The sequence below is a fragment of the Seriola lalandi genome, unplaced genomic scaffold (assembly GCF_002814215.2).
Source record: "Seriola lalandi dorsalis isolate HSWRI2012SDOR001 ecotype SW California unplaced genomic scaffold, Sedor1 jcf7180002054517, whole genome shotgun sequence".
In the NCBI taxonomy this organism is placed as follows: domain Eukaryota; kingdom Metazoa; phylum Chordata; class Actinopteri; order Carangiformes; family Carangidae; genus Seriola; species Seriola lalandi.
The window spans coordinates 201,792-219,343 of NW_019525070.1; the positions used below are offsets into that span (position 1 = coordinate 201,792).

Consider the following 17,552-nt stretch of genomic DNA (forward strand, 5'->3'; position numbering starts at 1 on the left):
GGGGGGGGGGGTCAGTCGTCATGCACAGCTCAGCTCTGGCTGTGGCGAGGGTCCAACCAAAACACCGGGGCTGTTAAAGCCCCCCTGGATGAGTCCCAGGGGGCACTGGAGCGGACGGAATGCAGGCCTGGGTTTAGAGGTTCAGGGGTACGTCCTGTTGTTAATGAGCTCACCTCGCTGGGCCTCCCCGGCTCTGAGCCCCTGACACTGCCTCACCAGCCACACCAGCGCTGCCACAACCAGCCACAAAGACTGGACCTGGACCACTGAAGCATGCCACACTTCCTGCACATAACTCTGTGCCCCTGACACCATCTCAAGAAGATGTGCGTTTCCAAGCGAACGGGGAGACAGTAAAAGGCAGTGTTGAAATGGTCTGTAGAGTGCTGCAGAAGGAACATGCCTGAGTGCGTGCAGGCTTATATGTATGTGTGTGTGGATATTAAGAGGAGCCCATGAGACATGACCCCAGACGATGCAGGACAGCAAAGATATGAGCTCCTTCCTAAATGATGCATGTCTTACATGCTCTATTAGTGCAAGTCTGCAAGATGAACGGCACACTGAAATACACACACTTCCTGTGGAACACTGGAGACGGTTCTAAGTGCAACACTTATGGCAAAACTAAAGTTTATCTTAAATATCATGTTTTTATAAACACAAGCAATTCATCATGCTTTACAAAATCAATGAAAAACATTAAATAAGAAACATTATGAGAGACATTAAACTACATTTATAAAAGGGAGCTCAGGATGTCGATGCAAGGTGGATAAGTATGAGCCATGGCGCAGACAGATGGCACAGGTTTATGTACAGTACTCTGCAAACTCAGCTCTGGGTGCCTTGCAGCCTGATTATGATGACTATAGAGTCATAGTACAATTTTGGTTTTTGGTAACGCTGTTCTGCCTGAACGCCAAGCTGAAAATACACAAATAAAACACTTGCAAATACATTTCCGTAGTAGTAGATTTCTCACAGCTGTCTTATTGTCTGATGAATACATTTTACACTAGAGGCAAGTTCTATTATCCTCTACTCTTTCTTCTTCTAGCCAATCAAGTGAGGTCATTTCTTTTTGGTCAGGGCGATTGGCTCCTTGGGGGGGGGGGGGGGGTTTGAGCTCCGAAAGCCGACCAGGCATGTCTCTAATTAGACCGACTGCTGATGCAGTTCATCCAAACCTCCTCTCCACTCTCGTCTTCACTCCAGAACTAATCACAACCATCAGCACCACTCCCCTCATCCCCGCTGAGCGCCCTATCAACCGAATGAGCAAATGGAAATATATGCAAAGACCAGCTCAAAAGTAGAGCTCAAAAGTCAGACAGGGGCAAAGACTTTTAAATTCTACACCTTATCCAAGAGTGCAGCGTTTAATGTCTGGGAAACTCAGACTGAACAGAGGGGGGGGGGATGTTTGGGAGGTCCGTGATACGAGAGGCCATAAATGATGTCACCACAGCAAGATCTCTGTGATGTGGTGGTCTGTTTGTGGTTTAGTGTACATGGGAGTGGAGGAAGTTTGAAGGTCGGCTTCATGAAATCCCCACCCACGGAGCCACGGCACTCGAGCCTCTCTTATGTGGCGTTGTATATGTTTATGAACTCATAACAGTGACGAATGAGCAGCTCGATCATCAGGACTATTGGGAGTGTACAGAAACCACAGATACAAAGCAAGAGGAGAGTATCTAACCTGAAAGCTACTGTTTTCATTGTATTTGTATGTTTTTGTGGTGCAGAATGTAGAACTGGGGATGAGACGGCAGTAAAAGAAGGAGACATAACTGGATTTTACGGGAATTCACATAAATGATAGAAAAAAAGGGGAGCAAGCGAATACAAGACTGAATTTTTGTAGAAGTGGAGTTGAAGCTCTACTTCGCCAATTGAGAGAAAATCAGCTTCCCCAGTGTGAAGCTGTTGCTGTTTTTCTTTGTTTTAAAAATGAACTAAACAAACTAAATTTGAAATCTTTGGGGCTTGAACATGTGATTGCAAAAAATAAAGTGAAAACATCACCTTAAAAGCATTTTACACTTTCTCCTGACATGTCGCCGACCAAATGATTTATGGAATAATCTTCCATCAAGTCTAAAATCGATCACATCAGATATTCAAAGTGGCCTTGATAGGATGGTTTTTCACTGACTTGTGGCCTGATTTATATCATGAAGGGACCTTGAAAAAAGTAGGCTGTGCCCCACTGTCACTGTAAAATGTTGTGTCTTGACTGGTGTTACGGTTCTGTGTTTTTGTCGTGTTGATTGTTTTAGGTAAGAGGACCACAGTGGAAATAAACCTTCAGCCTTTAGATGTTTTAATCCTTGATGATTGTAACTATTTTAATCATCTAATAAATTCAATCAATCAGTTAATCAAGAAAACAGTTATTAGGTTATAATAAGGAGAAAAATCTGTAGTTGTATCACTTTAGCTTATGAAGCTAAATAAAGCGAGAGAAGGAAGATTAAGACAGAAAAAAGTGGAATAAAAGCGGATAGGTTACTTGAACTCTAACAAATCAGTCGAGAGATGGAGATTTGCAATAAGTCAAGGGTTCGTTGGGTCCGCTGAACTCATCACAGCTGTATGGAACCAACAGGACCCAGAGCTCCATCAATGCTGCTATTGTCTCAGCACTGACGTCAAAACGCCAAATATGCTTCATTACCTTCTCAGAACCTACCTAAAGACAGAAGCGCTGTGTTATACAGAACCTACATCACGGCACTCTACACCTAAAGGATGGTGATATGTTGAAGGGCAGGGAGGGCAGACGGGTTAATGCAGCTTTAATGACATCAGTCGCTGAGTGGATCAGAGACGAGAGAAAAGGAGGCCGCAGAGGTAGAGGGGGATTTAAAAAGTTCAGGATTTTAAAGGTTTATCTTTCTACATGAAAAAAAGTTCTCTGTTACCAGTTCACTTGGCCTTATCTTAGGCAGGAAGAGAGTGTCTTTCTTCTCTCTGCTCCTGATTGCATGATCTGTCAGGCTGTAAAGAGCCTGTCTGTTTGTGGGTCACTCAGTCAGCATACCAGTCCACTTAAACTACTGGGTGAAGGCAAATGCCTCTGCTTTATTAGGGACAGAAGAATACTCCAGCTGCCATGGCACGTGTGTGAGTGTGTGTGTGTGTGTGTGTGTGTGTGTGTGTGTGTGTCTATTTTCATCTCTAAAAGTTGTTTTGCACTGCTGACTGCTGCCCACTTTATTCCTTTCTGACTGCAGGAAAAATAGTTTTCAATGCACTCCCAGGGGAAATCTTGGGAAATAATAAATAAATCAGTAAGCAGAAGAGGCATTTCCAGTACAGGAGCCAGATACATAAAACTTAACTCAGATTCAAGGCTAAGCTTGTATGAAACTTTAAAAAAGATTCAGCGAAAGAGCTGTGCATCTGCATTTCTTGAAGTTCAAGAAATGCAGGTCGACAAATGGACCGTAAAGCATTAAAACAAATGTGGTTCTTTATGTATAGACAGGATACCACATAAATAAAATAGATTTTATGATAAGTAAAATTTACAATCACATCTCCTGTAAGTCTAAATGAACCTTACTGTGCTAGAAGTGATATTCTTCCATTACCATGCCTGTCTTCTGCTTTTTGTATTCTAATATTATAGACGAGCATAAACCATAAAGGCACAGGGAGTTATAATTATAATTCTTATGACTCTATACTATTTTCTATTCCTCAGCCTGCAAGGTTTTAGCTGTGCAGTGTGTGCTCTCTACGCGGTTTGCATGGAACATTTCAAAAATAATGTCATAATAATATTATCATAATTATTAGTATAGATTCCAGTTTAAATACCTGAACCCCTCTACAAGGTATAATTTGGGGATTTTGCATAAACCTGATTCACATACCAGCACACACTTACATAAGAAGAGGACAGTATGGAAAGAAAGGCAGACAGGAGAAGAGAGAAAAAAAAAACTTCCCTCCACATTTTGGTTTGGTTAATTTTAGGTTGGCTGGTCGGTATTTTCAGTGGTGTTGTTTGTTAATTAATGACTATTATGACAATTCCCCTGAGCAGAGCAGCGTGGGCTGAAAGCGCTGGACGTTCCCATGTCTAATCTCATCTGGGGCCCTCTGCCCAGTTTGCCTTAACTTCAGCTGCTTCCAATTTGGGCTCAGCACTTGTGCTGTGCTAGGCATTTACATAACCATGAATATCAGCTGCTGTGGCCTTTTCTGCACACTGGCTGCAGCCTGCCTCCCTGTATGTATGTGATTTACATGCTTTGTCGTCCCATGGCTGCACTCTGTGCTTGTGAATGCAGCTACAAATCAGACACCAAATCTGTTTTTTTTTTTTGTGAATGAACTGGAGCAGGAGAGACTAACATATTTAACACCTGCTAATGCAAACATAAGGGAATCCAGGAATGGGAGAGAAAGAAAAGAGGAGGGCTGAATGCAAAGGTGACTCTATGTTTCGTCAGTCTAATGACTTTGATAACGCTGCTCTGTGTGGTCTAAGAGGAGTGGGAGTGGAGGTCACCTGCTCTTGTTCAGCTTCCCTCCCCTTTGACCTCAGGCTGGGGTGCCTCCACTCACAGCTACTAAAGCCTGCTGCCATTAAAGCAGCTAATCACACTGAACAGCTGCATCCCTCACTGTACAAATCCTCAACACCTCTCGTTCTGCCACCCACACATTCATCCTGGCAGTCAGACAGAGACATATACCGACGTCCACACACTCCCACTCCTCTTTTGCTAATGGCAAGCTGCAGCCGACTGATGTTTAAAGCACGGGGGTTTAGCGTGTAGGCCTGTGATAAGCTGCGCTGAGCTGTGAAAACACAGATTACATTTCTGCGGCTTATTACAGACAGCGTGCCTCTGCCTCCCAGCCATACCGTAATTGCAACCCAAAAACCGCAGCCTCCGCTTGGCTGCGAGATACGGCTTGATGGGGACCCCCGCAGCAGAGTTTTGACAGCCGTGCTAATTCAAGTCTACGTTCCCCCCCATATGTTTCACTGCACAACGGCCCCCCTCTGTGATAAGCTGCAGCCATATTTCTTCTAAGTGCTTCCCTCTATAAATCAAATCAGGGCTGAGATGTCGGCTGCTGTCTCTCAATGTCATCTTCACACTTTTCAGACTCCATCAAAATTAGAAGATCGGGGAGAAAAATCCAAAATGCCTATAAATATCACAGATTTCCACGACTGCTGAGTGTGCGATCGCATTTTATTGCTGTACTGTATGTTGACGCTGATGCATCCTGCATGGGACGGAGTCTTCGAGAGCCAGCTCTAATGTAATAATGTTGCTTTTGTGGGTTACATTTGATATTCTCATATCACAAAATTGCCTCTAAATGAGGTATAATTTTGATATTTGTGTTTGATGTAGCATAAGGTGGGATATCCCATCTGAAAACAAGCATTTACTTACTTGGAATGCCAAAGGCAACCAGGCATACATTAAATCCCTGTTTCTGGCAGGCTATGAAAGTGCTTCCATCTGCAAATACTTAGCCTTTTTTTCTCAGGCTCAATCAGAGATAAAGACCATTGTGTTCCAGGTCCAGAAGTAAGACAATATCTCCCAAACCTCATAGAAAACAATTAGGACCCAGTAATTACACCATTGGCCTGGAATTCCAGCCAAGTCCTGAGTTTGGGTTCAGGAAGTCAGAAAAGGGAACGAATGTGAAAGGTGCCTGTCTGATGCAGTGTTATCTCACTACGCTTGGACTCTGATGGAGTAAGTTTGTTTATCAGCCTGGGTGTGATGTAATGTTTTGCTTTTGGAGCCCTCAGTTTGAATGTGATCGGTCAAAAATCCTCACAAGCCTGTGTATGACTGGATGACAGCATGGCGTGATCTCTTCCCATAATGTTCTCTCATTTATATTTACACTCTGCTGCTTTGGTTAATCCAAAACTTCAGACTGGACCTGATGATTCAGATGTGGATCGATCGGATCGACCAGCGAGCAGGAGGGTGATAACGCAGGTGCAGAAGAGAAAACAACTCTCTCATCTCCAATTAAAAATATAACAATGGCAATAACCGTGCTCTCAGTTTATAACGCACTTCCTTTCCTCTCCTGCACCTTGAAGCAGCACAAGCCCCAGAGTGCCCCTGGTATGGATTTTGTTGAGATCTGCAGTAAAGCAGACCGGCCTTGGGAGTCAGACATGGCCAGGGGCTTTTGGGGTGGCCTGGTGAGAGAACAGTGGAAGTAAGAGCAGGGCAGCGTGAGTAAATGAGCGGATCATACACATTTTCCACAGTCTGTGAAAAGCAGACAGGCAGAGGAAAAGGGATGGTGGGAGCAAAGGTATATGACTTAACACTGGAACTCCAAAAGGGGTCTTTAAAGATGTATGTATCCGGTATTAGCTATTTATGAGATTTTTGAGATCAAAAGCAATATGTTATTAATGTCCGACCTAGACAGTAGATTTCAAAAAGTCCAATAGGATGATAGCTGTTTGTTCTTTTATACAACAGATGTGCTTCGTCTACTGAGCCCTTTTAATTCAGCCTTACTCAAGGTCAAACAAGTGCTCACAGCCGTCTGGAAATCCACAAAGAAATGTGTGGAGATTTGCAGATGGAGCCACACACAGGTATTAAGATCCTGGATTTGAAACCTGCACCCACTGAAATACGAATGCAGCTTTAACTTCACTTGGCAACACTATAGCAACAGATTTAAGCACAATCCGGCCTCCAGCTTCGCCCGCCCGTGTGGCAAGCTTTTATTTCTCCTTAAAGCGTCAAATGAGGCAGACAGCGGTGGGGTATCAGGTTCTGTGCTGGCGAGAGGTTCTGCTCACGCGGCAGGATCAGAACAAAGCACCGGTGGCCCTGGATAGCATCCATGGTGCCGGAGAGTAAAGGCCCTGTGAATGGGACCTGTCACTTCCACTCAGCGACGCCTGTGATCTGAGCCACCCGGAACGACGCTCAGATAAGTGGCTAATCCCAGCATCCCTGTTGGCTCGACAGCCCCCTACTGCCATGACAACCGGAGGGGAATCTCCTCCAGCAACAACTTAATTGGATAATTTCCTCCCTGTTTGACTGTGTGTCCCTCTGCTTTTGTTAAGTAAAGTCTGGGTTGTCTGACTGTGAATGTGTTTCCTGACTTTGAGAGTGGGGAACGTCTCAAACAAGCATGATATTCAGGCAGCTTTGATGTGTGCCATCGTGTGTAAACAAGCAGGAAGGCTGGAGAAATTTCTCCAGTTGAAGGGAGGGCTGCGAGTTGTTCTTAGCTCACCTGGGAGTGGGAGCATGAAAGAGAAAAACAGCCTTTGGTTTCAGCACCACAAAAAAGTGACCACTTTAACTACTGTAAATATTTATTGTCTTTTGTGACACAAAGCCCAATGATTTATGTTACACCCAGTCAAGTCCTGGGTCCCGGCATAAACAGACACTCCACCCTTCTCCCTAGACTGCCGAGACATGGGGGCCAGTGCCAGGGGAAGTCATTATACACTGGGAGAGTGTGAGTGTGTGAGTGTGTGTGTGTGTGTGTGTGTGTGTGTGTGTGTGTGTGTGTGTGTGTGTGTGTGTGTGTGTCTGTGTGTGGTGGGCAGCTACTGTGGTCGAAAAATGAAAACAGCAGTGCTAGCATGGCACTTTAAGGGGATGAGAACCTGGTTCCAGCTGGATCCTAAAATTTCAAAACCACACAAAAGAATCGACCCTTACGTCGTACGATGACTCTTAGAATGAACACATTAAAACTGATTAATAAAGTGGAGGTATCTGACTCACCCTGAGGAGGCTGAAGGATCTTATTTCTTAAACTTCATTTTGAAGACAGAAGCAGCCTTATGTAAGCCTAATGGAAATCACTCCTGTTTATAAGTATTACTTGTACACGTGTATTGGAAGGCACACCTGCAGGCTATAAGACAGCAATGCAGACCAGAAGGATGCAGATGGTGGTAAATGAATAAGCTTTAAATAATGATAAAAAGAGGAAACAGAGAGGCCGGTAAAGGAAAGAGGACACAATGAAAGAAAGAGAAAAGTTGTTCCTCTAAACCATTTCTCAGTCCCAGCCTGCAAATGTTGGCCCCCACTAAGGGCCCTAACTTTTGTTCATTTCTATCAGATGCTGTATAATCACTGTGTGTACGTGTCTGTGAATCCATGAAAACCCTCCTTCTGTTTCGACTTACCTTCTTCACAGGCAGCGCCACTGAACCCAGGACAGCATTTCCACTCCAGAGAGGTCACTGTGCGGTACACCACTTTATAGGAAGGTCTGACCACGGTCTTGTAGCTGAAAAACACACACAAACTCTAAAGTAATCACATATACACACAGCTGTTGGAGGCTGACGTGAATTTTTTTTCTGCCTGTAAATATGGTCTAAACAATACGGCTTGCACATAGCAAGAACTGCAGTGACGTATAGTGAAGACAAAAAAAACCATGAACCATCAACAAGAAAAATGACTATAAAACACTGGTTTTGAGTTTTTCTACCATTAAACTCAACTATAAAGTTTAGAAAATGTGCAAAATCCCAAATAACACAGAATTTCTTGTGTGTTTTAATGTGGCTTCTTCACAGTACAGCAGCGGCATTACTGCTAAGGTCCCTTCGCTTTCTCACCTGCCTCCTGCACATCCCTGCGGCCAGCGGCAGGTCTGGTAGACCCGCTGGAGAACTGTCCCATTCTGCACTTGGCAAGTCACTGTCTTAGTGACCGTATGAGGACACCAGTTCCTGAAGGGAGAGATAAAGTGAGACAAACTCAGGAATTCAGAGTTTAGAATAAAAACAACAGCAGGCTCAATTCTTTATTTTTAGACTCATAGGAAAATCCCATTTTCAAAGTAAATAATTTAAGGAAGAAATAATTTAAGGAAGAAAAAACACCTTCAGACAAGTGCACCAACACTTTAGCATGCTCACAAAAGTAAATTAGCCATGCAGTCACATTCAATACATTGTTGTTGTCTTCCCGCGGGTTTCGATTCTTCCCTCACCCTTTTGTTTTCAAACTTCTTTATGGCGTTTACACGGTTTTAATCAACCACGAGATTTTCAAGAGTGCATTGTGGGCTGTATTTACACTGCGGCCTCTCCTCTGTCAATAAACATCCGTTTGCATTTGACTCTCAGAGGAGGCAAAGTCCCTCAGGAGGGAGCAAAGAGGAAAACAAGGTCTCATACAGAGATCAGAGTTTTTCATCACAGGTTAATGCTGGGTCATGAGTGCACTCCCTTTCCAGAAAGGCCTTGCAGAACGTTATGAGGATTCACTGAGGATGTTAAATAAATGACCTGCTTATGAAAAGGTCAGAGGTTAAGATCTGATAGTGAGGATCATTTAGAGCAGGCCATATAAAGTGTACTCACACATTATTGTTTCTTGAGCATCTAGAAGCTAAATTCAATATTTTCGCTCAGTAAAAGGGTCAAATTATAGCACATTTGTGCCGCCATTAGGCTAAAAGTTACCAAATTATGGACAGGGTGATTCATTTAAGGAGACTGAGAGCAAATCGGTTTGTTTATTCCTCACCAACAGCTCAATGAGCCTTCTAACAGGAGTACATATCTGTTCCAGATAACACAGGGGAGCACGAGAGGCCAGTATCATCTCATGCCTTTACTTATCAAATCAGAAAGATAAGATAACACATCAATCCCAAAGGAAAACACTGAATGGTGGTTACCCAGCTTTAATGTATGGAAAACACACTGAGGCTGTTTGAGCTACCATATGTTACTATAATTTTATTAAGAATGAAGAGAATAAATACCCGGATTACCGTCATATGGCTAAATCTGGAGGAGAAACCAGGACAACAACTACTATAGGCTGTGTTTACACAATCAATAGATGTATAGAAAGGGGGCTCTGTGTAGAAACCACAAAGGACACTCTGTGACTTGTAGCACAAAACTACACTTCGTGTGTTCTGCTGCCAATGTGTTTGCAAGAGTGGGAGGGTGCGCCCACCAAAGTCTGTTTGTCAATATGTGAGACCACATGTTTGTGTGTGTGTGTGTGTGTGTGTGTGTGTGTGTGTGTGTGTGTGTGTGTGAGAGAGACCGTTTACAATAAAGGAAACTGCCAAAGGCGGAGGATGCAAAGCAGCCCTGAACCAGCTCCCATTAACAATCCCCACATGTTGTGGTGGCCGCACACACAGACCTGAACCAGCTAGAAGTAGGCACCTCTGAGAAATGTCAGTGTGCAGCTACTGGCTCATTTTGAAAAAAAGTTTCTCGAGCCAAAAGAAGTTATAAATGAAAAATACTTGAGTCTGAGACAACATGTTCCAGGGACTATTAAAGTAAAAGGAACTGCGCAAAAGTAAGACAGTTTGAATTAATCATCAACTTGTCAAGAAAAGCGAGAAAAGTGAGTAGGGAATTCATCTGCCACACATGCTATTTAAGTGCAGGCCCACCCTTCATGTACATATCCATCAGCCGTAAGGCTACAAAAATGAACTTGGATCTATATGATTACCTATGATTGCTTTCCCTTGTCCAGAAAAAACTGTTCTAATCATCGGTGGAAAATTTCAGACATTGAAGGAGCTGTGGTCAGGTACAGCAGGGGAGGGGGTAATATCCTCCCCACCACTTATCCTCCAGACCCAACAGATAAACATCTGAGTTTCCCAGGCTGAGAGGAGGTTTCACCTGGGAACAGCTAAGATTGTCACCAGGGGGTACAGGGGTGGGGGTGTGGGGGTAAGTTTTACAGTCCCAGCTTCTCTCTTTGCATAGCACTTATGCAATTATCAAAGAGGAAATGCCAACCAGTGCTGCTTCAGTGAATGAAATAACAGCAGTTGACATAAAAGAGTTTACAATTTCCCAAATGGCTTTACAACCAACATCTGTATTACCTACATAACTTGCTAAACCTGATTCACATAGTAGTTATAAAGCAGCAAGAACAATACTTCCTGCACTGCAGAGAGGATGGAGATGTGATGATATATTCCTTTGAGGCCTAAAGATAATTGTATTAACTGGGTACAGGGAACATCATTATCTTTTCTGGGATGTTAAAGACAAAACATTAAAAATCTATCTTACTTAAAAAGTACAACACAATGGTCTATTGAATTTTGTCTGGCTTTATTCATAAAGCGACACAGGTGCACGGTGCACTCAGTCTCTCACTCTAAAATGTTTCATAGTCAACACCTTCCTCTTACTGCAGGCGCCCGTGTGTTATGAAGTGTGAAACCCACCAGCACCGTGCTGTTTCACTGGCAAAAACACCAAGCAGGCCCTCAGTGAGTATCAGGTCTCTAAGCACACATGGCACACTCTGAATGCCGGGCCCAAGCTAAATAAATCATCAACCATCTCTCACAGTCACACATAGCCACAGCCAATAGTTAAGAAAGAAATCCACAATCTTAAAGGGACGGAAAAATCCCAGCTTTGGCCCATCTGTTCCTCAACCTTACAGACGCCAAGACAGTGAAACATTGGAGGGAAACAAAAACGTGCTGAACAGTAAATGAATGCAAATGCTGACAGAGAGCTCACGAACTTGTCAAAAGCCTTATATGCTGTACTGTAGTTATTGCATTTGCCCTCATTTCGCCCTGTACACTGTGCAGTCTGCATCTTTCATGATCACACTACCAAGTTAGTGCACTTTCATCAGCAGACTGTGTGGGGAGGAAGAAGCTGGGAGTTAAGCCGTGCGAACTGCCAAGAGGGCTGATGGGGGCAAAACGCTGGTGAGACACTGGTGAAAAACATCTCAGTAACTCCCTTTCCATCCACCCATCCATTCACGTACTGTGGGAGGAGGAGGAGGGCTGAACAGTCAAAGATATGTTTGAAAACAGCATGGATAGGAATCTAGAGGAATTTCTCTGGATTTCTGTCTGTGGGAAAAATGCATGGGGAGGAACAAAGGACAAAAGACAGATGTGGCAAACAGCCAAACAGAGGAGAGGAGAGGAGGAGAGGAAAGGAGAGGAGAGGAGAGGAGAGGAGAGGACAGGAGAGGAGAGGAGAGGAGAGACAAAGGTCATTTTATCATAAGGGTCACACAAGGGAACTTCCCATGGGAAGAGGGAAGTGGAAGGAAGGACAATTATGAAGCAGTGTTTGTCCCATGGGGTATAGAAGAGGCGTATGATAAATGTGGTGCATCAACAAAAGACAGAAAGAGAGAGCGAGAGTACGGTCACAGTGAAATTAATGAAGAGAGAGGGACACAACATTCCTGGAGTCACAAGCTTCTAGGAAAAACAGAAATAACCAGAGGAAAGTGTAAAACAAACTGTTACAGAAAGTGGGAAATAAAACTGACAAGAGTTACATTCAGTTTGCATTTGATAACAGAGAATATTAGTTCTGCTGGGATGTCAAAGCAGCCGTGTGTTTTCCATGTGCAGAGGACAGTGAAGATCATGAAAGCACCTCAGTGAGGTCTTGACGGTCGGGGCTAAGTGACTCTTCACAGCAGCTTCAGAGGAACGAGCAAAACTCTCATTTGTCTTTGTCTGTTTTGAGTGTTCAGGCCCGGACACCTGTGAGCTTCGAGTGTGTGTCTGTGTGTAACGGGTATGTGCATCTTTAAGTGTCTGAGGCAGAAACGAGCTGCTCTGCTGATCATGAATGTGAATGTGTGGACTGATCACTTGCGGTGAGCCAAAGGTAACTAGGGCACTGGTTTAGGGCTGCAACTAACAATTGTTTTCATTATCGATCAATCTGTCAAAAATCTTTTTGATTTTGATTCATCATTTAGTTATAAAATGTCAGAAAGTGGTGAAAAAGAGGTGACGTTTTCAAATGTCTTGTGTTGTTCTGACAACAGACCAAAACCCAAAGAGAATCATTTACAATCATAACAGACTAAGGAAACAAGCAAAAAATTCACATTCAAGAAGCTTTTGGATTATTTTGTTGTCTATTTTCTATTTTAAAATGTAGGGCTGCAACAGATGACTATTTTCACTAACAATTTATCTCTTCATTATTTATTCAATTAATGGTTTGGTCTATAAAAAATCTGAAAATATTGACAGGAAAGATACCAAAGTGTTTGTCCGGGCACTAGTCCAAAAACCAAAGATCTTCAGTTTACAAAACAAGATAAGTAGCAAATCCTCACACTGGAGAAGATGACTCAGTTTTGGTTTATAATCACTTAATCTTTGCAGATCCACACTGATATATGGTCTCATTACCTGAGAATGATCCTGAACAATAATTATTAATGGAGCTGCACTAGTGGGGACTGCTTCCTAATAAATATGAACAATTTTCCTTGAGCCCATACATTGACTGAACTTATCTGAATGGTCGAATCTAAAGCCATTCTGCTCTAAGCCACCCAGGGCTCAGCCTGCTGGAATCTGTGTCATCTTCATTCCCATGCTTTAAGAAAACGTGGATATGGTTAAGAGGGGTGAGGAATGAGGGCTGCCACAGGGCTCAGACTGCCTGTCAGACCATGACAAGTCCTCTGAGGGAGGATAAAGAAGAGGGCGAGACGAGAAATAAAGAAGCAGCTACCTCCGTAACCCCTCAGTGTACTGAGCTCATATAGTTGTTAAGAATGCTAAGGGTGAATGAACACTTTATCAGCTCTTCTGCAGAGCAACCTCTCCAGTCAAGAAATTACTCAAGAGCTGTTAATCCCCTTTGATTTGGGTAATCACTGTGTGAAGACAGGTTGGTGCGGGAAGACATTTGTAGTGAAGGTTTTATCGGGAAAGAATCCTTTCCCAGTCCGCTGAAATTAATATTTATTTCCTTTTAAGATTAAGTTTCTGTCATTGATTTTCAAGTTGCTAATGCCCCTGAGAGAGCCTCCTGTTCTCTGAAATCCCACTGCCACTGTTTTGCTTTGTTGACACACCATCAGGCCAGACAGCAGGTGGACTGCTACTTTCAGCTCCTCTCATGTCACCTCAAACCCGCTGACCTCTCTGCCTCATAAGACGGTGGCTGACTCAAACCAACAGCAGCTTCCCCTCAGTCTATCCCGCCGTTCCCCCACTGCCACTGACAAACAGCAGCAAGCCTACTGTAAACTCATCTCGCCCTTCCCAAAACAAGCCCAGATGCAGTGGAGTCACAGCTGCATGTGTTTGGTAAACATGTCCACAAACCCTATGGCCATGACTGAGTGACAGGGGGAGTTGAGCGAGGAGGTGAGGCGACAGAGCGAGGCTGGGAGCGCTGAAAGCCACCTGGACACACCCAGAAGAAAAGGGCCTCATCATGTGAGGGGGGGGTTTCAGCCTCCGGCCGGGTTCAGCCCACACACCGCAATCTGCACACACACTCACAACCGTAGCATAAATATTTGTAAGATGGGGAACGTCCTCTCATCATGAAGCACTGGCCGCTCTTCTGAGCTAAACATCGGGCCTGTCCAGGAGGGAAGCAGAGCTGGTTCACTCTTGTCTGTGTGTTTAGTCTGGGGATTCTCCTTCAGAAAACTCCCTTGTCAACAAATTCATTTTAGAGAAACCAGCTTTTCATTCAGTGGTCTTTACTTAAGCTATCAATCTTGTGCACTTTATTGCAGAAATAAAACCATTGCTCGGTCATTCACTATCTAAAACTCATTCAAGATGCATCTTGTCCTCCCGACTGGGCTCCACATAGGAGCAGGTTCTATGTAGAAAGACCTGGGGACTAAAGGTGGTGCTTTGAAGAGCACCCTAACAGCTGAGCAGGAGCAGATGTTGCTGCTGCTGCTGCTGCTGCAGCTGCAGAGACAAAGAGCCCACATCCCACCTCAGAGACAGTGGAGGTGCTCTCATGAGCCACACAGAGAGAAGGGGACTGAGCTGGGACAACAGCGGGAGTCAGCAGAGTAATGTGTGCAGCCAGCACAGGAAAAAGGAAACCAACTGTCAGGAAGACAATAAGACCTGGTAGATGGATGGAGATGGGAGTAGCTCTACAGTCATGCATTGACGAGAAGTGAGGCTATTCGTTTAAAAAAAAAAAATAGCCTGTAGAAGCAAAAAAGGTTATTGTGTGCATAAAAACATTTTGAGGATTAAAGTAAATAAATAAAATAAAGTGACTATAAGTGGATGCTTCCCTTACCTTTTCTGATAGACTGAGGTGTGGGTGTGAGAGGCTGCTGTCTGAGCTGAGTAGGTTTTGTACAGCCCCGTCTTCCAGGTCCCGTCAACAAACGTGGTCAGCCAGAGTATCAGCACAGTCCAGAGCAAACTTTTCCTGCAAAGCGCGGACACGCTCTCCCGTTGGCGCGGTCCCATTTCCCTGGCATCAAAAGTACAGCCAGAAAAGTTTTGCCGAGCCCAACTTCCCCCGGTAAGAAAACAGACCGGTTGGTGGATCCAGCTCGCGGGGGGAAATATGTCAAACGGCAGCGGGTCGGCGGGAGAAGACGCGCATCCTATTCACTAAAGTAGCAAACACGATTTATCTCTGGCTCACGTTTCTTTGTATAAAAAGAAAAAAGGAAAAAAAAAGCCTAAAGTCCTCAGTGAGCTAAAGAAAAATGCCGCCTCATACACTCCTGCGTCTCGCCTGTGTGTTCCTATGACAGAGATCCGACATTTGAACATAAACCTTGAATAGTGTGTGAGTTGTGAGCGTGGATAAAAGTGTAGCTGTCCTCCTTTCTCTGTCTTGCTCTGCCTACCTCCGTCTCTCTGCGCGCATATCGAGCCGAGCTTTAACAACAGCGGGCATGAAACCAGTTTTATAGTCTCCTCGGGTCTTTTAAAAGCACAGCCTGCTGAGTCTTTTTTTTTTCTTACCCTGCCCCGTTTAAACCTCTCACAGAGGACAATGCATGCTCAAAGCGACGGCACATTACGCATTGCATTTGCCCTAAATGAATTATGGACTACTGCTTCTTCTGAAATCACTGGAGCTGTGCCCGTGACGAGGAATGGTTATTTGGTGAACACAAATGAATATAAAAGTAATTATGACAAATTATATTTCAAGGCCAGGTTGATCAATCAACATTACCACTATCTAGCTATTATCTATCTGTTGTATTTAAAAGCTTATTAAGTAATCTATCTATCTATCTATCTATCTATCTATCTATCTATCTATCTATTCTTATCTAATATGTTTTTGCCTTCAGCAGCTGTGGTCTATAGCCTCTCAATCAAAGCCATCAGTGTTCAGGAGGACAGTGGCAGGAGAATAGTTGAGGTTACTGTAACCTCCCTCTGCCCATGCATGTGGGACATGTAGGTTTACAGTGTAAACAGCCAGTAACCACAGGGCTGCGGTCCTGCTCCAAACTAAACACCTGGCACTGCAACCGAAAACTGGGGCCCAAGATGTATATCTGTGGCTGGGGTGACTACACCTCTCAGGCCCCATGGGCTAAAGCTGCAAGTCTCACCAGCTGCAGCACACAAAGAGTAGGCTACTTGTGCAGCTGGCTGGGGTGCTGTAGTTTTGGTAAAGTTCTCAGCTGATGAGAGATGGTGTTAACACTGTGACACTCTCAGAGGGGCATTCAGACTGGCACCAGTCACTCCCAACACCACAGGGAGAAAGCAGCAGACGGTGCATGCACTTGATTGGGACTGAGTAAACCCACCTGCTCTCAATCTCAACAAACGGAAACTGTTTGGGATTTTGGGGGGGGGGGGTTGCTGGAAAATGATGTGTCAGAGTTTTTTGTTTCAGGGCACCATTGGCATTTTTACGAGGCCACTCTGTGCAGGCAACGGAGCAAAGCAGGAACTGGAGCAGCGTAGGGTTAATGTAAATCCCTCCAGTCACGAGCAGCTGAAAATAATTTGACCTCTGAGGAGAGACGGGGGTTGGTTCCATTGAAAGGATTTTTTTTCTTATCTCTAATTTCTTGAGTAGTAACTCTTCTGCTTCCATAATGTCCTTCCGAGCTGCATTACCTATTGTCTGAGTACTGAAGATCCCTCCACTCATACAAACAGTAGGTTAATTAAGCAACGCACTATTCTTTCCCTCTTTTCAACAGCGGAACACAATCCCTCCCTTCCTGTGTTTGGTCATAAACATGTCCTGATCTTCACTCTTTATGATAGTCGTAGCATTTAAAGCTGGGGGGGGGCTGTCTAGCCTTTATCCACTGCCATTCAGAGGGGCCCTTTTAGGCTGCACAATACAGTATTGAGAAGCACCAAAGTTTTCTCATATGAGGGTAGCGAATTTTAAGATCTTTTAAAAAGAATTAAGGACATTTAACATATTTTCATGTTACTGGTTATTTGCCTTATGATAATTTCCATCCATGCTTTATTCAAACCAGCACATCCCTGATTACAGCTGCACTCTAACAACTCAGGCTACATAATGTATGTTGCACAGGTTATTGCTCAAGATCATTGCAGTTTTTATTTCTGTGTTTCACTGACCTCACTGCAACACCAGCTGCCAGATCCTCCAGGGACTGTCTGATTTCTAGAGTAAACTTCACCTGCTTTGGCATGCCGACCTCAGCAGCCTCGATTACTCAGGGCTGCACTAGAAAATGTTACGATAAAGCATAATCTGCTACCCATACTGCAGAGAAAAGCTGAAAAGCTACTTGGGTAAAGTG

At 44.1% G+C, this 17,552-nt stretch overlaps 1 protein-coding gene across 2 annotated transcripts in view; it reads right to left on the minus strand.

Moving 5' to 3' along the window:
• The window catches only part of emid1 (EMI domain containing 1), a 54,340-nt gene extending 36,820 nt beyond the window's left edge, over positions 1-17,520 (minus strand). For both annotated transcript variants that reach the window (XM_023413613.2, XM_023413614.2), the window contains exons 1-4: positions 17,368-17,520; positions 15,080-15,259; positions 8,627-8,740; positions 8,186-8,289 (exon numbers count right to left, since the gene is read on the minus strand). In XM_023413613.2, coding sequence (XP_023269381.2) covers positions 8,186-8,289; positions 8,627-8,740; positions 15,080-15,259; positions 17,368-17,441 — 472 coding nt within the window. In that variant the 5' untranslated portion in view covers positions 17,442-17,520. The remainder of the gene's footprint in view (positions 1-8,185; positions 8,290-8,626; positions 8,741-15,079; positions 15,260-17,367) is intronic.
• Between the last annotated feature and the right edge of the window lie 32 nt (positions 17,521-17,552).